The sequence below is a fragment of the Pelophylax lessonae genome (assembly GCF_965119305.1).
Source record: "Pelophylax lessonae genome assembly, chromosome: 6".
NCBI lineage: Eukaryota > Metazoa > Chordata > Amphibia > Anura > Ranidae > Pelophylax > Pelophylax lessonae.
In genome coordinates, this window is record NC_138773.1 from 331,393,760 (window position 1) to 331,420,764 (window position 27,005).

Here is a 27,005-nt window from a genome sequence, read left to right on the forward strand (position 1 = left end):
ATGGAGGAACGGGAGAGGGAAACCAGCAACAGAACAAACATGGCGCAACATGGATGGAGGAGCGGGAGAGGGAAACCGGCGAGAGAACGAACATGGCGCAACGTGGATGGAGGAGCAGGAGAGAAAAACTGGATGGAGAACTAAAATATAGCAACATTAATGGAGAAGAGGGAGAGGAAGGAGTCAGTGTCTCCAGGAAGGTGTGAGCGGCTCGCTGAATGTTATCAATTTAAACAAGAAGACAAAGGCCGGGCTGTGTGCAGACTTGTTCCAGTCTCGGTATCTCTGTTTACTAAACATTAATATTGATTGACAAGATTTATCGTCTACAGCGCCAGTCACATGACACAGCGAAAAACGTAACATTGGACCGCTTCCACCACGTGTGAGAAACTGGCGAGACAGCGAAAATGGTGCAACATGGATCGAGGAGCGGGTGAGGGAAACTGGCGAGACAACAAAAATGGTGCAACATAGATTGAGGAGCGGGTGAGGGAAACTGGCAAGAGAACAAACATGGCACAGCATGGATGGAGGAGTGGGAGAGGGGAAACCGGTGAGAGAGCGAACATGGCGCAACATGAATGGAGGGGTGGGAGAGGGAAACTGGCGAGAGAACAAAAATGGAGCAACATGGATGGAGGAGTGGGAGAAGGAAACCGGCGCAAGAACGAACATGGCGCAACATGGATGGAGGAGCAGGAAACCGGTGGGAAAACGAACATGGCGCAACCTGGATGGAGGAGCGGGAGAGGGAAACCGGCGAGAGAACGAACATGGCGCAACATGGATGGAGGAGTGGGAGAGGGAAACCGGCGAGAGAATGAAAATGGCGCAACATGGATGGAGGAGCGGGAGAGGGAAACCGGCGAGAGAACAAGCATGGGGTAACATGGATGGAGGAAAGGGAAACTGGCAAAAGAATGGAATGGCGCAACATGGATGGAGAGGGAAACCGGCAAGAGAACAAACATGGTGCAACATGGATGGAGGAACGGGAGAGGGAAACCAGCAACAGAACAAACATGGCGCAACATGGATGGAGGAGCGGGAGAGGGAACAGGCGAGAAAACAAGCATGGGGTACCATAGATGGAGGACGGGAGAGGGAAACTGGCGAGAGAACGAAAATGGCGTAACATGGATGGAGGAACGGGAGAGGGAAACCAGCGACAGAACAAACATGGCGCAACATGGATGGAGGAGCGGGAGAGGGAAACCGGCGAGAGAACGAACATGGCGCAACGTGGATGGAGGAGCAGCAGGAGAGAAAAACTGGTGGGAGAACTAAAATGGGGCAACATTGATGGAGAAGAGGGAGAGGAAGGAGTCGGCGTCTCCAGGGAGGTGTGAGCGGCTCACTGAATGTTATCACTTTATTTAAACAAGAAGACAAAGCCCGGGCTGTGTGCAGACTTGTTCCCGTCTCGGTATCTCTGTTTACTAAACATTAATATTGATTGACAAGATTTATCGTCTACAGCGCCGGTCACATGACACAGCGAAAAACTTAACATTGGACCGCTTCCACCACGTGTGAGAAACTGGCGAGACAACGAAAATGGTGCAACATGGATCGAGGAGCGGGTGAAGGAAACTGTCAAGAGAAAAAACATGGCGCAACATGGATGGAGGAGTGGGAGAGGGAAACCGGTGAGAGGACGAATATGGCGCAACATGGATGGAGGGGTGGGAGAGGGAAACCGGCTAGAGAATGAACATGGAGCAACATGGATGGAGGAGCGTTAGAAGGAAACCGGCAAGAGAACAAACATGACACAACATGGATGGAGGAAAGGGAAACTGGCAAAATAATGCAATGGCAAAACATGAATGGAGGAGTGGGAGAGGGAACACGGCGAGAGAACACAAATGGTGCAACATGGATGGAGGAGCGGGAGAGGGAAAACAGCGAGAGAATGAAAATGGCGCAACATGGATGGGGGAGCGGGAGAGGGAAACCGGCGAGAGAACAAACATGACACACCATAGATGGAGGAGCGGGAGAGGGAAACAAGCAACAGAACAAACATGGCACAACCTGGATGGAGGAGCAAGAGTGGGAAACTGACGAGAGAATGAAAATGGCGCAACATGGATGGAGGAACGGGAGAGAGAAACCGGCGAGAGAACAGACATGACACACCATAGATGGAGGAGTGGCAGAGGGAAACGAGAGAACGAAAATGGCGCAACTAGGATGGAGGAACGGGAGAGAGAAACCGGCGAGAGAACAAGCATGGCGCACCATAGATGGTGGACAGGAGAGGGAAACTGGCAAGAGAACGAAAATGGCGCAACATAGATGGAGGAGCTGGAGAGGGAAACCGGTGAGAGAATGAAAATGGCGCAACATGGCTGGAGGAGCGGGAGAGGGAAACCGGTGAGAGAACAAAAATGGCGCAACATGGATGGAGGAGCAGGAGAGAAAAACTGGCGGGAGAACTAAAATATAGCAACATTAATGGAGAAGAGGGAGAGGAAGGAGTCAGTGTCTCCAGGAAGGTGTGAGCGGCTCGCTGAATGTTATCAATTTAAACAAGAAGACAAAGGCCGGGCTGTGTGCAGACTTGTTCCCGTCTCGGTATCTCTGTTTACTAAACATTAATATTGATTGACAAGATTTATCGTCTACAGCGCTGGTCACATGACTCAGCGAAAATGTAACATTGGACAGTTTCTACCACGTGTGAGAAACTGGCGAGACAACAAAGTGGTGCAACATAGATTGAGGAGCGGGAAACTGGCAAGAGAATGGAATGATGCAACGTGGATGGAGAAGCGGGAGAGGGAAACCGGCGAGAGAGTGAATATGGTTCAACGTCAATGGAGGAGCGGGAGAGGAAAAATGGAGAGAGAACGAATATGGCGCAACATGGATGGAGGAGCGGGAGAGGGAAACGGGTGAGAGAACTAACATGGCACAACATGGACGGAGGAGCGGGAAAGGAAAACGGGCGAGAGAACGAAAATGTGCAACATGGATGGAGGCGCAGGAGAGGAAAACTAGCAAGAGAACTAAAATGGCCCAACATGGATGGAGGAGCGGGAGAGGGAAACTGGCAAGAGAATGGAATGGCGAAACATGGATGGAGGAGCGGGAGAAGAAATATGGTAAGAGAACAAAAAAGGAGCAACATGGATGGAGGAGCGGGAGAAGAAATATGGTAAGAGAACAAAAAAGGAGCAACATGGATGGAGGAGAAGGAAACTGGCAAGAGGATGGAAATGGCACAACATGGATGGAAGATAAGTGGAACACCAGTGAGGGAACAGACATGGAGGATAAGTGGAACACCAGTGAGGGAACAGACATGGATGGAGGATTAGAAGGAAAATGGTGAAAGAACAGAAATGGCACAACAAGGATGGAAAAGTGCGAGAGGGAAAATGACGAGAGAACAATGAAACGACAGGGATGGAAGAACCTGAAAGTGGAGCTTCTCATGTGCCAGCCCAGTTCCTATGTTCTCATGCATAGTTGAGTCGCTTATAAAAATGGCAGCAGGTGCTTTGAGCTGATGAGTCACATTTTGAAATATTCGGCTGTAGCAGGAGGCAATTTGTTGGGGGAAGGGCTGGAGAGCAGTACAATGAGTGTCTGCAGCCAACTGTGAAGCATGGTGGAGGTTCCTGGCAAGTCTGGGGCTTCATTTCTTCAAATGAAGATGGAGATTTGGCCAGGATCAATGGTGTCCTCAATACTGAAAAATACAGGCGGATACTTCATCATCATACTGTACCAATAGGGAGACGTGTGATTGGCCCCAAATTTATTCTGCAGCAGGACAACACCCCCCCCCCCCAAACATCCAGCCAACGTCATTAAGAACTATCTTCAGTGTAAAGAAGAACAAGGAGTCCTGGAAGTGATTGGCCCCCACAGAGCCCTGATCTCCCCATCATGGAGTCTATCTGGGGTGAAGGATCCACAGAAGATCTGTGCTTAGTTCTCCAAGATGTACAAAGAACAACCTACCTGCCGAGTTCCTTCACACACTGGGAGCAAGTCTACCTAGAAGGCAAGGGGGGGGGGGGGGACACCTCAAATATTGATTGGATTTGGATTTCTCATTATTTTCCATTTTGTTCATGGATAAAAATAAACTAGTGACACTTTGATTTCTGAAATCATTCTTCATTTACAGCATCACACCTGCAAGACTTTAGCACAGTAGTGTATATGGCTATATTCTTATATCTGGTGGTCATCATATACAGTATCTGACAAAAGTAAGTACACCCCTCACATTTTTGTAAATATTTTATTCTATCTTTTCATGTGACAACACTGAAGAAATGACACTTTGCTACAATGTAAAGTAGTGAGTGTACAGCTTGTATAACAGTGTAAATTTACTGTCCCCTCAAAATAACTCCACACAGCCATTAATGTCTAAACCGCTGGCAACAAAAGTCTGTACACCCCTAAGTGACAATGTCTGAATTGGGCCCAATTAGTCATTTTCCCATTGGGCCCAATTAGCCACTCCCTCAACGGTGTCATGTGACTCATCAGTGTTACAAGGTTTCAGGTGTGAATGGGGAGCAGGTGTGTTAAATTTGGTGTTATCGCTCTCACTCTGGGCACCGGTCCTCAGGAAGGATGTGCTGGAACTGGAGAAAGTCCAGAGAAGGGCAACAAAAATAATTAGGGGAATGGAGGACATCAGCTATGAGGAAAGACTACAAGCACTGAACCTATTCTCTCTGGAGAAGAGACGATTGAGGGGGGATATGATATCAATGTACAAATACTGTACTGGTGACCCAAGCATAAGGAACAAACTATTCAGAGAAAGGAGATACAATAAGACACGTGGCCACTCACTAAAACTAGAGGAAAGGTGGTTTAACCTTAAAGTGCGTAAGGGGTTCTTCACTGTAAGAGCGGTAAGGATGTGGAATTCTCTTCCACAAGCAGTGGTATCAGCAGGGAGCATCGATAGTTTCAAAAAACTATTAGATGGACACCTTAAAGACCACAACATACAGGGGTATACAATGTACGGTTAAAAGCAAACACACACACACACATCATAGGTTGAACTGGATGGACTGATGTCTTTTTTCAACCTCACTAACTATGTAACTATGTAACTCTCTCATACTGGTCACTGGAAGTTCAACATGGCACCTCATGGCAAAGAACTCTCTGAGGATCTGAAAAAAAAAATTGTTGCTCTACATAAAGATGGCCTAGGCTTTAAGAAGATTGCCAAGACCCTGAAACTGAGCTGCAGCATGGTGGCCAAGACCATAGAGCGGTTTACCAGGACAGGTTCCACTCAGAACAGGTCACGTCATGGTCCACCAAAGGAGTTGCTCAGCGTCATATCCAGAGGTTGTCTTTGGGAAATAGACGTATGAGTGCTGCCAGCATTGCTGCAGAGGTTGAAGGGGTCAGCCTGTCAGTGGTTAGACCAGCGTGTGTGGCAGCAACCAGGTGAGGAGTACAAAGACAAGTGTGTCTTCCTACAGTCAAGCAAGGTGGTGGGAATGTCATGGTCTGGGGCTGCATGAGTGCTGCCGGCACTGGGGAGCTACAGATCATTGAGGGAACCATGAATGCCAACATGTACTGTGACATACTGAAGCAGAGCATGATCCCCTCCCTTCAGAGACTGGGGGGCAGGGCAATATTCCAACATAACGACCCCAAACACCTCCAAGATGACCACTGCCTTGCTAAAGAAGCTGAGGGTAAAGGTGATGGACTGGCCAAGCATGTCTCCAGACCTAAACCCTATTGAGCATCTGTGGGACATCCTCAAACAGAAGGTGGAGGAGCGCAAGTAGAGTTGCCACCTCATCCCTTTAAAACAGAACACAAATTAATTACACAGGTTCTGAGGCTAATTTAATGCAGAGAAGGCCCCAAGTGAGTTTAATTACCACCTTAATCAGCCACAGAACCTGTGTAATTAATTTGTGTTCTGTTTTAAAGGGATGAGGTGGCAACCCTAAGTGCAAGGTCTCTAACATTCACCAGCTCTGTGATGTCATCATGGAGGAGGGGAAGAGGACTCCAGTGACAACCTGTGAAGCTCTGGTGAACTCCATGCCCAAGAGGGTTAAGGCAGTGCTGGAAAATAATGGTGGCCACACAAAATATTGACACTTTGGGCCCCATTTGGACATTGTCACTTAGGGGTGTACTCACTTTTGTTGCCAGCGGTTTAGACATTAATGGCTGTGTGTTGTCACTTAGGGGTGTACTCACTTTTGTTGCCAGCAGTTTAGACATTAATGGCTGTGTGTTGAGTTATTTTGAGGGGACAGTAAATTTACACTGTTATACAAGCTGTACACTCACTACTTTACATTGTAGCAAAGTGCCATTTCTTCAGTATTGTCACATGAAAAGATAGAATGTGAGGGGTGTACTTACTTTTGTGAGATACTGTGTGTGTGTGTATATATATATATATATATAAAAAATGTATATGGAGTCACATTGTGTTCTGATTGGTTAGCATTAGACAGATGTGAATGTACAACAATCCCGATACTGAGCACCATTCATGGTGACGCACCCGTAGATAGAATAAAATATTTACAAAAATGTGAGGGGTGTACTTACTTTTGTGAGATACTGTGTATGTATGTATATATATATATATATATATTTTTTTTTTTTTGGTGCTCATCATGTACATATATTATTATTGCTCTGTCCTATGGAACGTACATACAGTATACATCTACAGTATACAGGACTGGTGGTTATTATATACATAATTATATTATTCTTGTTGCTTTGTCCTTTATGAGATCTACACACACACACTGTATATATATATATATATATATTTATTGATGTTCATCATATACATATATTATCATTGTGCTGTCCTATGGAAGATATACATATACAGTATACAGGACTGGAGGTTATTATATACATGGTTATAATGTTGCTATTATCTCTGATGATCACCATATACATTGTTATATTATTCTCATTTCTCTGTCCTATAGGAGATTTACACACATATATTCTGTATATATCTGTATATAGGATTGGTGGCCATTATATACATTGTTCTATTATCATCGCTCGGTCCTATGGGATATACACACATATATTTTGTATACAGGATTGGTGGTTATTGTTGATGGGTTGTCTCTCAGTCCAGAATCAGCTTCTTATTATGTGACAGCAGCTTCACCCGTCCCAGATGTCTCTGGACCTTCTCTGCCAGGCTCTCCCCGGCCTCAGGGATCTGCCATTCACTCTGCAGCTCGCTGGTGTCCCTGCGGAGGAGAACCTGTGAGACCATGTCCCCAGCGCTGTAAGGTGATGTATGTGTATCCCATACTATTCATGAGGTTATGAGATGCCGGGACCTTCACCACCCAGAATGCCCCTCTAGAGCTTCCTCCATCTATTATGGTCATAAAGCCATTCAATCTAATCTGAACTCTGGAAGTTGTGCCCCAAAACCAAAAACCAAGCAGAGGACCGGTCACCAGTATGTCACCAGTATTGTCTGCAGTCATTAGACTGGGAGGATGAGAGAGCCGACAACCCTGCATTGGGATAGAATTCAATAATGTTGTCGGTCCTGAGGAAGGAAAAGTTTTGTGACAAACTGGCAGATCAACAGGAACTGCAGATCTATAGCTACTGATGGGGAACCTGGGAATAATAAAGAAGTCTATAAATGATCCTTTACTCAGCACTGGATGGCTTTTATTTTTGGCTGGAGTTCCACTTTAAGGTCAATAACATAGCAACCAATCAGAATTCACTAGACTGAGGTCAGATCACAGCAGGTTGGATTCTGATTGGATGGGGTTAGTGCACAGGAACAGTTTGGATTCTATATGGAAGGTGAGGATATCCTCAGGAATGTGACATCCGGGGGACATGAAACTGCAGAATTCACTGGCTGACCGCAGTCAGAATGCAATGCGGCCTCCAGGCCCCGCCCATCCAATCCATAATCCCACCTGCTGCATTCAGGATATTTATCACTTTAGCACTGATATAATGACCGGTCCTCTTACACAGGGGAGCAGATACCCCCATACTCACATGTCACCCCGAGGGGAGCAGACACCCCCATACTTACATTACCCTGAGGGGAGCAGACACCCCCATACTCACATGTCACCCCGAGGGGAGCAGACACCCCCATACTTACATTACCCTGAGGGGAGCAGACACCCCCATACTCACATGTCACCCCGAGGGGAGCAGACACCCCCATACTCACACGTCACCCCGAGGGGACCAGACACCCCCGTACTCACACGTCACCCCGAGGGGACCAGACACCCCCATACTCACACGTCACCTCGAGGGGAGCAGACACCCCCATACTCACATTACCCCGAGGGGAGCAGACACCCCCATACTCACATGTCACCCCGAGGGGAGCAGACACCCCCATACTCACATGTCACACCGAGGGGAGCAGACACCCCCATACTCACATTACCCTGAGGGGAGCAGACACCCCCATACACACATGTCACCCCGAGGGGAGCAGACACCCCCATACTCACGTCACACCGAGGGGAGCAGACACCCCCATACTCACACGTCACCTCGAGGGGAGCAGACACCCCCATACTCACATTACCCTGAGGGGAGCAGACACCCCCATACTCACATGTCACCCCGAGGGGAGCAGACACCCCCATACTCACGTCACACCGAGGGGAGCAGACACCCCCATACTCACACGTCACCTCGAGGGGAGCAGACACCCCCATACTCACATTACCCTGAGGGGAGCAGACACCCCCATACTCACATGTCACCCCGAGGGGAGCAGACACCCCCATACTCACAAGTCACCCCGAGGGGAGCAGACACCCCCATACTCACACGTCACCCCGAGGGGAGCAGACACCCCCATACTCACACGTCACCCCGAGGGGAGCAGACACCCCCATACTCACATGTCACCCCGACTGCCATCTTGTATCAGTGCAAATTCCGCTTTCAGCATTTCTGGTGTCAGCGACACTCGGCACGAGGCCTCATCCGCCTCCCTGAGGAAACACAAACCCCGGTAAATGTGAGGAGCCGAGGACCATCTATGTCTAAGAACTTTGTACTTCCCATCCAATCCTTTCCTTGGGTCCATTGAGGTGTGGAGAGGAATTCAGATACTATCGGGTTATACTGCCATCTACAAAGGGAAACCATGGCAAACAAAAAAAATAAAATAAATGTGGGTTGGCCCAGGATAGCCCCTCCTATTCCCAGCATGCCTCATTTTTTTGGCAAAGCCGTACCAAGGACAAGAACATAAAACACAAGGAGTGAGACCTGCGTCCTTCAATGGAATCTAAAAGAAGGATTTCATGGTGAGCACAAAAATCCCATTTTCTTTATCATCCATTGATGGGCACCGGAGTTCAGAGACAAAGAACCGTCTGAAGGACCAACACCGGAATCTGACCCGATGAGGCCGGGACCTCCTGACGTGAATGGGGAGGAGCCAACAACCTAAGAAAGGATCCAGAGAGTCAGCCTGATGTCCAAGGCCAGGAAGAGAATAATCACCAATGGGGACAACGGAATGCCGGAGGAACCCAATAACCTGAATCAATAGAACAGCTGATCACCCAGAGGTCACCAATACCAGGAGGAACAAATTCCCCTGAAGGGAAGAAAATGGCCCCCGACCTGATGGCCAATAAGGAACAGTTTTGTATCCTCTGATTAGGGCAGAGCACTCGGTCACCGATCGTCTTTTATCTTGGTTTGTGGGGAGTGATAAGTCTTCATGTAAGGAACACATCTACAAGAATATCACAGAGGAGAGGGGGAGACAGAATGGGCCTGGATGGGGCCCCGCTCTGGAACCTGAGCTGACACATGGTCTGGAGCGGGGGGTCAAATCCAATTTCATCGCAGGCCACATCAGCATTATGGGCTCTCAAAAGGGACAGTTGTATGTGTGAGACTATATGTCCAGAGAACCCCACCCCCCTTACATCTGATGTCAAGAGCCCCCCCCACCAATAGAAGTTAGAGTCCTCCACCCTCTCTAACATCACAGCACCCCCCCCCCTTCCCTTGTGTTGCTGCCAAGAAGAAGCTGGGAGGGAGAAAGTACAGGGTCTAAAGGAGGACCAGAGGAGGCCAGGAGTCCGCTGAATGTGGAGACCGGGGGAGGCAGAGACGATGGGGTGCTGCAGCTGCACAGAGAGATGTAGGATCTGTAGGTGGAGTTCTGTCCTCCTCTCTGCTGCTGACTGCCGTGAAAGCGGGGTTGAGGCAGAGACGAGGGGGTACTGCGGTTGCACAGAGAAGCGCAGGATCCCTAGGAGGAGTTCTGTCCTCTCTGCTGCTGACTGCTGAGACAAGGTGGAGGCAGAGACGAGGGGGTACTGCGGTTGCACAGAGAAGCGCAGGATCCCTAGGAGGAGTTCTGTCCTCTCTGCTGCTGACTGCTGAGATACGGTGGAGGCAGAGATGAGGGGGTGCTGCGGTTGCAGAGAAGCGCAGGATCCTTAGGAGGCGTTCTGTCCTCTCTGCTGCTGACTGCTGAGAAAAGGTGGAGGGGGAGACGAGGGAGTGCCATAGCTGCAAGAGAAGTGCAACGGCCACATGAAAGGGCCTGGAGGGCCGGATTCAGCCTACGAGTTTTGGGTTGGTCACATGTGGTCTGGAGCAAAGCACCTTCATGCAGAAGGTTTGTCAGTTGACTTTGCCGGTTTTGGTCTCTTGCCATGTATGATGTCTGAGAGTCAGGCTCTGGGAACCTAGGGGAACCTACCTTTAGAAGTGGATGAAGGAGAAGGATGAGGCTCAGCTGACATACCTGGAGCCCCATCAGGGCAAGAGGACATGCTGGCCACCTGGGGGATCAATGAAAGGGATATCCAGGACAGATTCAAAGACTTAAAAGTCAGATGTTCTTTAGAAGGGGGCGCGGATGTTCCAGCAACTTACCCAGAATGCTGTGCACATATATATCGGCACCAGACTCTTGTAGGAAGCCATCATAGCTGAAGCGTAAAGGCCCGTACACACGTGCAGATTGTCGGCCGAAAATGTTCGGCCACCGAACAATCGGCTGATTTTCGGCTTGTTAGTATGATGCTTCCGACAGCCGACAGCGCACTTTCGGACGAAAAGAATCTGTCGTGCAGGCATTAAAATTTGTGTTGGCCAACACCAGAACGGCCGATTGTTCGCCAGTCAGTACAGAATTGGTACGTGTGTACGGGCCTTAAGGCTCTCTTCCATCCAGGCTAGCCATGCAACATGCGGTCCAGTGGGGTCTGAGTAGAGTCTCCAAAGCCAGGCTGAGGAAAGGCCAATCAGGATAGCAGCTATGCGGAGACCGGCGTAGAATGCGGAATCTTCATTGAAGAGTCCAATGAAAAATGAGTGTTTAAGAATATAAAAAGAGACTGCAGAGAGGTAGATAAACTTTTCAGAGCTTAATAAAAAGGCATCTTCCTCCTAGCAAACCCCTAGGCATGCTAGGAGTAGGAGGGGCTATCCCGGACTGACCCACAATTCTTTTTTGTTTGCCAGTGTCCAATCTTCCTGTAGGTGGCAGTATAACCCGACAGTATCAGAATTCCTGTGTCCCTCAATGTACAAGAAAGAAAATATAATACAATAAGGAGAATTGAATACAATGAGGGGAGTCCAAGTCTGCAACAATGCTGACAGTATATTATACCTCGTACCTCCAGAACTGAAAGCAGAGAGAGAGAGGAGAACGCACTTCACTGGAGGGAGAATCCGGACTCCTGGACTACAATTCCCATCATCCTCTGACAAATTATATTCTGATTGCAAATCTCATCTGTTCTGTGTGGAGTCTATATGACTACTGTATACCTCGTCTCTGCAGGGTCTGTATACAGTACAATGAAAAAGTATTCACACCCCCTGAATTTTCCCCCATTTTCTCATGTAAAACCCAGAAATGTATTTTATTGGGATTTTATGTGATAGACCGACACAAAGTGGCCATAATTGTGAAGTGGAAGGAAAATGATAAATGATACAAATAAATCTGTGAAAAGTGTGGCTGCATTTGTATTCACCCCCCGGAGTCAATACTTTGTAGCTCCGCCTTTCCCTGCAATTACAGCTGGGAGTCTTTTTGGGGATGTCTCTACCAGCTTTGCACATCTAGAGAGGACATTTCTGCCCATTCTTCTTTGCAGAATATCTCATCTCTGTCAGATTGGATGGAGAGCGTCTGTGATCAGCAATTTTCAAGTCTTGCCACAGATTCTCAATGTGATTTAGGTCTGGACTGTGACTGGGCCATTCTAACACATGAAACCATTCCATTGTAGCTCTGGCTGGATGTTTCGGGTCGTTGTCCTGCTGGAAGGTGAACCTCCCCCCCAGTCTCAAGTCTTTTCTTCTAAGATTGTCCTGTATTTGGCTCCATCCATCTTCCCATCAACTCTGACCAGCTTCCCTGTCCCTGCTGAAGAAAAGCATCCCCACACCATGATGCTGCCACCACCATGTTTCACAGTGGGGATGGGGTGTTCAGGGTGATGTGCAGTGTTAGTTTTCCCCCACACATAGAGTTTTGGTTGAATGTTGGTCTCCTCTGAGCAGAGCTCCTTCTTCCACATGTTTGCTGTGTCCCCCACATGGCTTCTCCCAAACTGCAAACAGGACTTCTTATGTCTTTCTTCCACCAATGGCTTTCTTCTTCTCACTCTTCCATAAAGGGCAGATTTGTGGAGCGCACGACTAATAGTTGTCCTGTGGACAGATTCTCCCACCTGAGCTGTGGATCTCTGCAGCTCCTCCAGAGTTCCCATGGGCCTCTTGGCTGCTTCTCTGATGAATCCTTGCCCGGCCGGTCAGTTTAGGTGGGCGGCCATGTCTTGGTAGGGGCCTGGCTGGTCAGTTTAGGTGGATGGCCATGTCTTGGTAGAGGCCCGGCCGGTCAGTTTAGGTGGACGGCCATGTCTTGGTAGGGGCCTGGCTGGTCAGTTTAGGTGGATGGCCATGTCTTGGTAGGGGCCCGGCCGGTCAGTTTAGGTGGACGGCCATGTCTTGGTAGGGTTGCAGTTGTGCCATACTCTTTCCATTTTCCCATGATGGATTGAGCAGCGCTCCGTGAGATCTTCAAAGCTTGGGAGATTTTATATAACCTAACCCTGCTTTACACTTCTCCACAACTTTATCCCTGACCTGTCTGCTGTGTTCCTTGGCCTTCATGATGCTGTTTGTTTACTAAGGTTCTCTAACAAACCTCTGAGGGCTTCACAGAACAGCTGTATTTATACTGAGATTAAATGACACACAGATGGACTCTATTTACTAATTCGGTGACTTCTGAATGAAAATTGGTTCCTCTAGATTTTAGTTAGGGGTATCAGAGTAAAGGGGGGTGAATACAAATCCCCCCCCCCCCCCACACACTTTTCACATTTTTTTTGTATATTGGTCTTTTAGCAGCACCAACCTGAGAATTGTGCGTTTTAGGGTGTGCCCCCCAATATCTTTTTTGTTAGAAGTGCAGCCACACATTTCACAGATTTATTTGTATCATTTATCATTTTCCTTCCACTTCACAATTATGGCCACTTTGTGTCGTCTATCACATAAAATCCCAATAAAATACATTTACTGTATTTTCCGGCGTATAAAACGACCCCCCTAATTTTCATCTACCGGTAATACTTATACTTAGGTTACCTTGGAGATATTATACTCGGCGTATAAGACGACCCCCCGTTTTTGGCCGATTTTTTTGAGGTTCAAAAGTAGTCTTATACGCCAGAAAATACAGAATGTTTCTGGGTGTAACATGAGAAAATGTGGGAAATTTCAAGGGGTGTGAATACTTTTTCAAGGCACTGTAAGTATACAGTATATATATATATATATATATATATATATATATACACCCCATCTCAGCAGAACTTCTATAACTATTTACCGTATCTCTGCAGTGTCTATAGGAGTATATACCGTATCTCTGTAGAGTCTATAGGAGTATATACCGTATCTCTGCAGAGTCTATAGGAGTATATACCGTATCTCTGCAGAGTCTATAGGAGTATATACCGTATCTCTGTAGAGTCTATAGGAGTATATACCGTATCTCTGTAGAGTCTATAGGAGTATATACCGTATCTCTGTAGAGTCTATAGGAGTATATACCGTATCTCTGCAGTGTCTATAGGAGTATATACCGTATCTCTGTAGAGTCTATAGGAGTATATACCGTATCTCTGTAGAGTCTATAGGAGTATATACCGTATCTCTGTAGAGTCTATAGGAGTATATACCGTATCTCTGTAGAGTCTATAGGAGTATATACCGTATCTCTGCAGTGTCTATAGGAGTATATACCGTATCTCTGTAGAGTCTATAGGAGTATATACCGTATCTCTGCAGAGTCTATAGGAGTATATACCGTATCTCTGTAGAGTCTATAGGAGTATATACCGTATCTCTGCAGAGTCTATAGGAGTATATACCGTATCTCTGCAGTGTCTATAGGAGTATATACCGTATCTCTGTAGAGTCTATAGGAGTATATACCGTATCTCTGCAGTGTCTATAGGAGTATATACCGTATCTCTGCAGAGTCTATAGGAGTATATACCGTATCTCTGCAGTGTCTATAGGAGTATATACCGTATCTCTGTAGAGTCTATAGGAGTATATACCATATCTCTGCAGAGTCTATAGGAGTATATACCGTATCTCTGCAGAGTCTATAGGAGTATATACCGTATCTCTGCAGAGTCTATAGGAGTATATACCGTATCTCTGTAGAGTCTATAGGAGTATATACCGTATCTCTGCAGAGTCTATAGGAGTATATACCGTATCTCTGCAGTGTCTATAGGAGTATATACCGTATCTCTGTAGAGTCTATAGGAGTATATACCGTATCTCTGCAGAGTCTATAGGAGTATATACCGTATCTCTGTAGAGTCTATAGGAGTATATACCGTATCTCTGCAGAGTCTATAGGAGTATATACCGTATCTCTGTAGAGTCTATAGGAGTATATACCGTATCTCTGCAGAGTCTATAGGAGTATATACCGTATCTCTGCAGTGTCTATAGGAGTATATACCGTATCTCTGCAGAGTCTATAGGAGTATATACCGTATCTCTGCAGAGTCTATAGGAGTATATACCGTATCTCTGCAGAGTCTATAGGAGTATATACCGTATCTCTGCAGAGTCTATAGGAGTATATACCGTATCTCTGCAGAGTCTATAGGAGTATATACCGTATCTCTGCAGAGTCTATAGGAGTATATACCGTATCTCTGCAGAGTCTATAGGAGTATATACCATGTTTCTTCAAGGAGTACACGCCAGAAAATCTATATGCTGATATTCTTCATCTCAGCAGGCCTTATACGAGTATATATTGCCCTCTCTGCAGGGTCTATATGAGTATATACGGTGTCTCTGCTCTGACTCCAGTCTGCATGCTTCTCCCAGCCAGTGGCTCGGGAAATGATGAAGAGGCAGCCAGGATTTTAGTATTTTCAGAATGCAGATAGCTATGGCCGCCCCGTATTCAGGTATGACAGGTGCAATTGGCAATCCAAGAACAGGGTGACCCCGGAGTGCTCAGTGCCCCTCTGTGATCAGTTCAACCCCCCCCCCCCCCAGATCTCTGGGATGTGGATTGCTCGTTCCCCCCCTCAGATCTCTGGGATGTGAATTGCTCGTCCCCCCTATGATCTCTGAGATGTGAATTGCTCGTCCCCCCTCAGATCTCTGGGATGTGGATTGCTCGTCCCCCCTCAGATCTCTGGGATGTGGATTGCTCGTCCCCCCTCAGATCTCTGGGATGTGGATTGCTCGTCCCCCCTCAGATCTCTGGGATGTGGATTGCTCGTCCCCCCTCAGATCTCCGGGATGTGGATTGCTCGTCCCCCCTCAGATCTCTGGGGTGTGGATTGCTCGCCCCCCCCCCCCCCCCCTCAGATTTCCTGGATGTGGATTGCTCGGTGTATGTCGGGAATGACTCGATCCGCAGAGAATTATATGAAGAATCTGCTGGTGACCTCATTTTACGGAGGACTCACCTTGGTTCAATGCTATCCTTGTCCTCTTCCGGTAAGCGGCTGAGTGTGGGGGGAGCGTCTGTAGGGAGCAAATCCCAACTGAAAGGGTCACACCTGGGAACAGAAATGTCAGCAGCTGATTGGTGGATTAAGAGAAGCTGGGCGGCGATCTCTGGGGCCCCACCCACATCAGCTTTTCAAGTCAGACAATATAAAGAACATTAAATAGGAGGACAGCGATGACACTTGGGGGGGGGGGGGGGGAAGTACAGAAGAGGGGGGGCAGTGATGAAATGGGGGGGGGGGCAGGGAGCAAAGTGGGTACATAACATGGAGACAGGGGGGGGGGGGGAGAAGAGCAGGGATACAGAAGAGGGGGACAGTGATGAAGCTAAGAGGGGGGAGGGGAAAAGAACGGGGGTACAGAAGAGGGGGGGGAAGAGTGATGACACTAGGGAAGAGGGGGGAGGGGAGGTGAGGGGGAGGAGGAGAAAAGAGGGGGTACAGAAGAGGGAGTCAGTGATGACACTGGGGGGGGGGGGGAGGAGGAGAAAAGAGGGGGTACAGAAGAGGGAGTCAGTGATGACACTGGGGGGGGGGGGGAGGAGAAAAGAGGGGGTACAGAAGAGGGAGTCAGTGATGACACTGGGGGGGGGGGGGGAGGAGAAGAGAGGGGGCACAGAAGAGGGAGACAGTGATGACACGGGGGTGGAGAAGAGTGGGGGTACAGAAGAGGGGAACAGTTACTAGAAGAATCCTCCTGTCTTTATATACAGTATACATGACACACTCACTAAATACTAAATGCCCCCCCCGCCCCCACAGGACGAAGATGTTGGAGATTCTGGGTAGAGATTCATTATCAGAGTTCTAGGATTTGTATTGGGAACGTTGGGAAGACAATGACTCTGCAGCCTGCCAGTGACCCCGCCGTTGCCAGCCCATGCTTTGTGCTTCCTGCATGCCTGGATCAGAGGCAGGTGAAGAGGCCCTGGGTGGGTGGGGGTGGGGAGATGAGGGGCCCTTTGATGTAGGCTGTATGGGGCCCCAGGATTTCTCTCATGCTGGTTCAGATATTTTCCTTCCTCCAGATACTCTGAGCTCGGTGTCCCGGGACCCAATGGTGATCTTACCAGCGCAGTTTGTGGCCCCCGGCAGTCGGAAGGGACACAGAGAGGGCGACAGACGGGAACTTCTTCCAGCTCATCACCCCCCGAATGACTTCCTACCAACAATAAAAAGAGAAAAGCTGAATATTTGGAGCGGATTTTGGCCCGGGGGTCCCCCGACAACATGGCCCCCCTTGTACCTCACGGTTCAGGAACTTCCTCTGGGTGGTCCCTGCGGTGTCATGGGGGGATGGGTACTTTGGCAGCGGGCACAGGTGATATTCCAGATCGGTCTCAGAGTACGGCAGAGGCCTCTTAAAGGCCACCAAACCAGGAGCCGGGTTCTACGGAAGACACAAATATCAGTTACAGAGGGCCCCGGTCTGATCACATCGATATATAGAGGAAAAGAGCTGACACTCCAAAGTCACAATTCTAGATATGAAAGCTGAAATCCAGACATGAGAAGCAGAAGACTGATCCGTCCTCTCTCTGCTCTCTCCTCAATCAGCGTATTCTTCCTCAGCACATGAGCACTGCTGCACAGGTCACATCATCCTGGACCCACCCACAGCTTTCGATTGGACAGTGAAAGGAGAGGCAGCACAGTGATGAGCTCATCCCTCCATCACTCTGCTCTCTTCTCCTATCAGCATTCTTCTTCTTATCACATGAAATAATTGTCTCATTGTGCTGCTTCTCCTATTCTAGCTTTGTGTCACAGAAGGTGCACTCCGACCCGCCCCACTCCGATCCGCCCCACTCCGAGCATTCCATCCGTAGGACTAAGCCCTCTCTGGGTGAAACGCATCAGTGGGAGGAGGGTCAGGGCCAGGAAAGTAAGAGCAAAGAAGGTAGGGGTGAGGAGGGCCGGGGCAAGCTAAGTCGGGGTAAGGGAGGTCACAGCGAGCTAAGTCGAGGCAAGGAAGGTCAGAGCTAAGAAAGCTGGGGCAAGGAGGGTCAGGGCAAAAAGGGCTCGTGCAAAAAATATCGGGGCGAGGAAAATGGAGGCAAAGAATATCGGGGCAAGGAAGGTCGGGGCGAGGAGGGTCCAGGGCAAAGAAAATCGGGACGAGGAAGGTTGCATCGGGGTGGGGAGGGTCGGGGTGCGGAAGGTGGGGGCGAGGAAGGGTCGGGGCGAGGAAGGTCGGGTCGCGGAAGGTCGAGGTAAAGAAAATCAGGGCAAGTAGGTCTGGGCGAGAAGGGTCTGGGCGAGAAGGGTCGGGGCGAGGAAGGTCGGGGCGGACTTTCTGTGTCTCTTCTTTATCCAGAACTATTACATTTGATCCGTGCTGATGTCATTGGCGTGCAACTAGAGACATGGGGAGCGGAGATAGTAGAGGTGCTCCACTCACATAGACATGCATGGGATGGAAGTCGGGGGGGTTCAGCAATCGCTCCGGGGGGCTCAGTGTGAGGATAGGGGTCTCAGAACGTTCCTCTTCTCTCATATCCATCCTCTGACTCAGCGCTGGTCCCGGGGTGTCGGGATTGGAGAGGAGTATCGGCACAAGCTCGTCCTGCCGGCAAAGAGAAAAAGTTGCACAGACATTGGTGGAAACCTAACAAGTCAGTGTGGCCCCTCTGTAGGTTGGGGCCCCCATAGGAGATACATTGTGCTGTGAGGGGATATATTACCTCCGCCCCGCTCCTCAGGGGTCGTGGCAGCTGTCGGGAGTGGTAGGTGGAGGCTGAGATGGCACTGACCGGCTGATATCCCATCACTTTATAATGCTGAGGAACCTAATCAGAAGACAGAGCGATCGATAACCGTGATCAGAAGACCGGGCGTTCGATAACAGTGATCAGAAGACAGAGCGATCGATAACAGTGATCAGAAGACCGGGCGATCGATAACAGTGATCAGAAGACAGAGCATACCATGTAGAGTATATGGAGGGGGGGGGGGTGTACAGTGCAGAGTATATGGGGGTGTACAGTGCAGAGTATATGGGGGGGAGGGAGTGTACAGTGCAGAGTATATGGGAGGTGTACAGTGCAGAGTATATGGGGGGGGTGTACAGTGCAGAGTATATGGGGGGGTGTACAGTGCAGAGTATATGGGGGGGGTGTACAGTGCAGAGTATATGGGGGGGGGTGTACAGTGCAGAGTATATGGGGGGGGGTGTACAGTGCAGAGTATATGGGGGGGGTGTACAGTGCAGAGTATATGGGGGGGTGTACAGTGCAGAGTATATGGGGGGGTGTACAGTGCAGAGTATATGGGGGGGTGTACATTGCAGAGTATATGGGGGGGGTGTACAGTGCAGAGTATATGGGGGGGTGTACAGTGCAGAGTATATGGGGGGGTGTACAGTGCAGAGTATATGGGGGGGGTGTACAGTGCAGAGTATATGGGGGGGTGTACAGTGCAGAGTATATGGGGGGGGTGTACAGTGCAGAGTATATGGGGGGGGGTGTACAGTGCAGAGTATATGGGGGGTGTACAGTGCAGAGTATATGGGGGGTGTACAGTGCAGAGTATATGGGGGGGGGGTGTACAGTGCAGAGTATATGGGGGGGGGGTGTACAGTGCAGAGTATATGGGGGGGGGGTGTACAGTGCAGAGTATATGGGGGGGTGTACAGTGCAGAGTATATGGGGGGTGTACAGTGCAGAGTATATGGGGGGGGGGGTGTACAGTGCAGAGTATATGGGAGGTGTACAGTGCAGAGTATATGGGGGGGGTGTACAGTGCAGAGTATATGGGGGTGTACAGTGCAGAGTATATGGGGGGTGTACAGTGCAGAGTATATGGGGGGGGTGTACAGTGCAGAGTATATGGGGGGGGTGTACAGTGCAGAGTATATGGGGGGGTGTACAGTGCAGAGTATATGGGGGGGGGTGTACAGTGCAGAGTATATGGGGGGGGGGTGTACAGTGCAGAGTATATGGGGGGGTGTACAGTGCAGAGTATATGGGGGGTGTACAGTGCAGAGTATATGGGGGGTGTACAGTGCAGAGTATATGGGGGGTGTACAGTGCAGAGTATATGGGGGGGGTGTACAGTGCAGAGTATATGGGGGGTGTACAGTGCAGAGTATATGGGGGGGGTGTACAGTGCAGAGTATATGGGGGGGGTGTACAGTGCAGAGTATATGGGGGGGGGGTGTACAGTGCAGAGTATATGGGGGGGGTGTACAGTGCAGAGTATATGGGGGGTGTACAGTGCAGAGTATATGGGGGGGGTGTACAGTGCAGAGTATATGGGGGGGGTGTACAGTGCAGAGTATATGGGGGGGGGTGTACAGTGCAGAGTATATGGGGGGGGTGTACAGTGCAGAGTATACCTTGAGGTCGTAGAATGGTAGTTTCACCTTCAGTTGTACAGCAGCTGGTTGTGGGGTGACTCCGCATGGACCTCCAAGACTCTGAGCACAGCAGAAGAAGAGAGACTATTAGCAGAGCTCCACCCTCTGATGACCCCGCCCAGTGTATGACCCCGCCCAGTGTATGACCCCCGTATACTGAGGTATGTGGCAGACGAGGGGTAAATCATGCTGCTGGAGGAGTGAGTCTGGGAGTGGCTTCAAGAGCCAATGAAGAGGGTTGGCTGGCTCTACAGCCTCCCAATCACTTCTACTGGGGCTCCTCCCCCCACAGCCCCCCCAATCACTTCTACTGGGGCTCCTCCCCCCATAGCCCCCCCATCACTTCTACTGGGGCTCCCGCTCCCCCCCCCCCAGCCACCTCATTACTTCCAATATGGTTATTCCCTCCCCCCTAGAGCCCTGCATGCCCCCCTAGTCTGGGGAGCCCAGAACTGTGCGAAACCACTTCCCCATCTATCCCCCGATCCCTACTGTGACCCCCATCTATCCCCTGACCCCTACTGTGACCCCATCTATCCTCTGATCCCTCCTGTGACCCCATCTATCCCCCGATCCCTACTATGACCCCCATCTATCCCCTGATCCCTACTGTGACCCCCATCTATCCCCCGATCCCTACTGTGACCCCCATCTATCCCCCGATCCCTACTGTGACCCCCATCTATCCCCCGATTCCTCCTGTGACCCCATCTATCCCCCGATCCCTCCTGTGACCCCATCTATCCTCTGATCCCTCCTGTGACCCCATCCATCCCCTGACCCCTCCTGTGACCCCATCTATCCTCTGATTCCTCCTGTGACCCCATCCATCCTCTGATCCCTCCTGTGACCCCATCTATCCTCTGACCCCTCCTGTGACCCCCATCTATCCCCCGATCCCTCCTGTGACCCCATCTATGCCCCGATTCCTCCTGTGACCCCATCTATCCCCCGATTCCTCCTGTGACCCCATCTATCCCCCGATTCCTCCTGTGACCCCATCTATCCCCCGATCCCTCCTGTGACCCCATCTATCCTCTGATCCCTCCTGTGACCCCATCCATCCTCTGATCCCTCCTGTGACCCCATCTATCCTCTGACCCCTCCTGTGACCCCATCTATCCTCTGATCCCTCCTGTGACCCCATCTATCCTCTGACCCCTCCTGTGACCCCCATCTATCCCCCGATCCCTCCTGTGACCCCATCTATGCCCCGATTCCTCCTGTGACCCCATCTATGCCCCGATTCCTCCTGTGACCCCGGAAGTGACGTGTATTACCGCACTTCCGGGGTCACAGCGCTCATTCCTCGGCAGGTGCAGCTATTCCAGCACAATCTGTGTTTGAATAGCAGCATTAGGGGGGCAGAGGAGACCCCCAATATCACCCATAACGAGGACCATGCTTGTTAACCTCCTCGTAAAAGCAATAAAGTTTACAGAAAATAAAATAAAAAGTGTAAAAAAGTTTAAAAAAATAAAAAAACTATTTAAGAAAATGTTAAAGCACCCCCATCCCCCCCCCCCCTCATATAAAAAGTGCAGCATAGGGCGAGCGCCTGTATGTGAACATCAATCACATGTGAGGAATCAGCGTGACATCAGAGAGAGCCATAATTCATCATTCATGGTCACCTCTGACCTCATCACCTGGAGAGGATCCATAAAGCGCCCCCTATGGAGAATTTCTACTCAACACAACCACTAAAAAAATTGGTATATTTTGCACTAAAATTCAGTTTATTGTATCTTTTCCTGAAAATACGCAACTGATAAATAAGAGCGCTAATATTGTGCGACATAAGAACATTGCAACTACCATTTTATTCTCCGGGGTCACGGCTTTCACAAAATATTCACTTTTTGGGGGTTTACAAAAATTTCTAGCAAACAAATGCAGATTGTGTGCAAAAAATAAAAAATTCCCGGTAGGCGAGAGGCTGATCCGCCGTCAGTGCAGGAAGGAACACTTCGGGGTGCAAGCCAATGAAAAGAGTCATCCTTCCCCCAATCAGAGTCATCCTTCCCCACCCAGCCAATCAGTCATCCTTCCCCCAATCAGAGTCATCTTTCCCCACCCACCCAATCAGTCATCCTTCCCCCAATCAGAGTCATCCTTCCCCACCCAGCCAATCAAAGTAATTCTTCCCTACACATGTACAAAATCCAGAATTTAGGGCAACCATGCTGATGTCTGACCAGTTGAATTGCACTCACCGATCCCTGGGGTTCAGCGGGGTACGGGGGGAAGTCATAGAGGAGAATCCGATCGGTGGGGGCGGGGATCAATTCTTCATTGTCGCTCTCTGTGTGATATAAAGGGTCACTCCGGACTGGTCCTCACAAATCATTATAAACATGTCACATGACTTATGATGTCTTACCAATAGTCCCATCCCCCTTCGATCCAGCCTGAAGTTGTTGCAGAAATTTCCTCAGACGGCCCAACCTGCGATCTACTCTACATCGCACCAGGACCTGGAACATGGAACATGGAACACGGAGCATGGAACACGGAGCATGGAACACGGTATTCAGAGCACGGAACATGGAGCATGGAACACAGTGCACAGAGCATGGAACACAGTATACGGAGCACAGAACACAGAGCACGGAGCACAGAACACAGAGCACGGAACACAGTGCACAGAGCATGGAACACAGTATACAGAGCACAGAACACAGTATACGGAACACGGAGCACGGAACACAGTGCACAGAGCATGGAACACAGTATACGGAGCACGGAACATGGAGCATGGAACACGGAGCACAGAACACAGTACACAGAGCATGGAACACAGTATACGGAGCACAGAACACAGAGCACGGAACACAGTGCACAGAGCATGGAACACAGTATACGGAGCACGGAACATGGAGCATGGAACACAGTATACGGAACACGGAGCACGGAACACAGTGCACAGAGCATGGAACACAGTATACGGAGCACGGAACATGGAGCATGGAACACGGAGCACAGAACACAGTGCACAGAGCATGGAACACAGTATACGGAGCACGGAACATGGAGCATGGAACACAGTATACGGAACACAGAGCACGGAACACAGTGCACAGAGCATGGAACACAGTATACGGAGCACGGAACATGGAGCATGGAACACAGTATACGGAACACGGAGCACGGAACACAGTGCACAGAGCATGGAACACAGTATACGGAGCACGGAACATGGAGCATGGAACATGGAGCATGGAACACAGTATACGGAACACGGAGCACGGAACACAGTGCACAGAGCATGGAACACAGTATACGGAGCATGGAACATGGAGCATGGAACACAGTATACGGAACACGGAGCACGGAACACAGTGCACAGAGCATGGAACACAGTATACGGAGCACGGAACATGGAGCATGGAACATGGAGCATGGAACACAGTATACGGAGCACGGAACATGGAGCATGGAACATGGAGCATGGAACACAGTATACGGAGCACGGAACATGGAGCATGGAACACAGTATACGGAGCACGGAACACAGTGCACAGAGCATGGAACACAGTATACGGAGCACGGAACATGGAGCATGGAACATGGAGCATGGAACACAGTATACGGAACACAGAGCACGGAACACAGTGCACAGAGCATGGAACACAGTATACGGAGCACGGAACATGGAACATGGAGCATGGAACACAGTATACGGAACACGGAGCACAGAACACAAAGCACGGAACACAGTGCACAGAGCATGGAACACAGTATACGGAGCACGGAACATGGAGCATGGAACACGGAGCACAGAACACAGTGCACAGAGCATGGAACACAGTATACGGAGCACAGAACACAGAGCACGGAACACAGTGCACAGAGCATGGAACACAGTATACGGAGCACGGAACATGGAGCATGGAACACAGTATACGGAACACGGAGCACGGAACACAGTGCACAGAGCATGGAACACAGTATACGGAGCACGGAACATGGAGCATGGAACACGGAGCACAGAACACAGTGCACAGAGCATGGAACACAGTATACGGAGCACGGAACATGGAGCATGGAACACAGTATACGGAACACGGAGCACAGAACACAGTGCACAGAGCATGGAACACAGTATACGGAGCACGGAACATGGAACACGGAGCATGGAACACAGTATACGGAACACGGAGCACAGAACACAGAGCACGGAACACAGTGCACAGAGCATGGAACACAGTATACGGAGCACGGAACATGGAGCATGGAACACAGTATACGGAACACGGAGCACGGAACACAGTGCACAGAGCATGGAACACAGTATACGGAGCACGGAACATGGAGCATGGAACATGGAGCATGGAACACAGTATACGGAACACGGAGCACAGAACACAGAGCACGGAACACAGTGCACAGAGCATGGAACACAGTATACGGAGCATGGAACATGGAGCATGGAACACGGAGCACAGTGCACAGAGCATGGAACACAGTATACGGAGCACAGAACACAGAGCACGGAACACAGTGCACAGAGCATGGAACACAGTATACGGAGCACGGAACATGGAGCATGGAACACAGTATACGGAACACGGAGCACGGAACACAGTGCACAGAGCATGGAACACAGTATACGGAGCACGGAACATGGAGCATGGAACATGGAGCATGGAACACAGTATACGGAACACGGAGCACAGAACACAGAGCACGGAACACAGTGCACAGAGCATGGAACACAGTATACGGAGCACAGAACACAGAGCACGGAACACAGTGCACAGAGCATGGAACACAGTATACGGAGCACGGAACATGGAGCATGGAACACAGTATACGGAACACGGAGCACAGAACACAGAGCACGGAACACAGTGCACAGAGCATGGAAGACAGTATACGGAGCATGGAACATGGAGCATGGAACACAGTATACGGAACACGGAGCACGGAACACAGTGCACAGAGCATGGAACACAGTATACGGAGCATGGAACATGGAACATGGAGCATGGAACACAGTATACGGAACACGGAGCACAGAACACAGAGCACGGAACACAGTGCACAGAGCATGGAACACAGTATACGGAGCACGGAACATGGAGCATGGAACACGGAGCACAGAACACAGTGCACAGAGCATGGAACACAGTATACGGAGCACGGAACATGGAGCATGGAACACAGTATACGGAACACGGAGCACAGAACACAGTGCACAGAGCATGGAACACAGTATACGGAGCACGGAACATGGAACATGGAGCATGGAACACAGTATACGGAACACGGAGCACAGAACACAGAGCACGGAACACAGTGCACAGAGCATGGAACACAGTATACGGAGCACAGAACACAGAGCACGGAACACAGTGCACAGAGCATGGAACACAGTATACGGAGCACGGAACATGGAGCATGGAACACAGTATACGGAACACGGAGCACGGAACACAGTGCACAGAGCATGGAACACAGTATACGGAGCACGGAACATGGAGCATGGAACATGGAACATGGAGCATGGAACACAGTATACGGAACACGGAGCACAGAACACAGAGCACGGAACACAGTGCACAGAGCATGGAACACAGTATACGGAGCACGGAACATGGAGCATGGAACACGGAGCACAGAACACAGTGCACAGAGCATGGAACACAGTATACGGAGCACAGAACACAGAGCACGGAACACAGTGCACAGAGCATGGAACACAGTATACGGAGCACGGAACATGGAACACAGTATACGGAACACGGAGCACAGAACACAGAGCACGGAACACAGTGCACAGAGCATGGAACACAGTATACGGAGCACAGAACACAGAGCACGGAACACAGTGCACAGAGCATGGAACACAGTATACGGAGCACGGAACATGGAACATGGAGCTTGGAACACAGTATACGGAACACGGAGCACAGAACACAGAGCACGGAACACAGTGCACAGAGCATGGAAGACAGTATACGGAGCATGGAACACGGGGCACGGAACACAGTGCACGGAACACAGTGCACAGAGCATGGAACACAGTATACGGAGCATGGAACACGGGGCACGGAACACAGTGCACAGAGCATGGAACACAGTATACGGAGCACGGAACACTGAGCATGGAACACAGTATAAAGAGCACGGAACACAGCACGGAACACAGAGCACGGAACACAGAGCACGGAACACAGAGCACGGAACACAGAGCACGGAACACAGAGCACGGAACACAGAGCACGGAACACAGAGCACGGAAGACAGTATACGGAGCAGTGAGCACAGAACACGGAACACAGAGCACGGAGCACGGAACATGGAAGACAGTATACGGAGCACAGAACACGGAACACAGTATACGGAGTACGGTACACAGATCATGGAACACAGAGGAAGGATGGCATGCACACCTCTATATATAACTGGGGGCGTGTCCTTTTCCTATATATATATATACAGGCGGTCCCCTAGTTACAAACGACTCCTACTTACAAACGGAGGGAGACAACAGGAAGTGAGGAGAAATCTACCTGTAGAAAGGGAAATTCACTCCTGGAAGAGTTCTCATGGAAACAATGTGTCTCCACTGAAGCTTTATT

The 27,005-nt window shown here is 49.7% G+C and overlaps 1 protein-coding gene across 1 annotated transcript in view; it reads right to left on the reverse strand.

Moving 5' to 3' along the window:
• Positions 1-7,068: 7,068 nt before the first annotated feature.
• Positions 7,069-27,005, reverse strand: part of CFAP221 (cilia and flagella associated protein 221) — a 51,165-nt gene continuing 31,228 nt past the window's right edge. Inside the window, exons 14-23 of the mRNA XM_082261922.1 lie at positions 22,802-22,895; positions 22,635-22,723; positions 20,398-20,478; positions 18,746-18,850; positions 18,463-18,621; positions 17,308-17,451; positions 17,132-17,223; positions 16,020-16,112; positions 8,913-9,005; positions 7,069-7,256 (exon numbers count right to left, since the gene is read on the reverse strand). Coding sequence (XP_082118048.1) covers positions 7,130-7,256; positions 8,913-9,005; positions 16,020-16,112; positions 17,132-17,223; positions 17,308-17,451; positions 18,463-18,621; positions 18,746-18,850; positions 20,398-20,478; positions 22,635-22,723; positions 22,802-22,895 — 1,077 coding nt within the window. The 3' untranslated portion in view covers positions 7,069-7,129. The remainder of the gene's footprint in view (positions 7,257-8,912; positions 9,006-16,019; positions 16,113-17,131; positions 17,224-17,307; positions 17,452-18,462; positions 18,622-18,745; positions 18,851-20,397; positions 20,479-22,634; positions 22,724-22,801; positions 22,896-27,005) is intronic.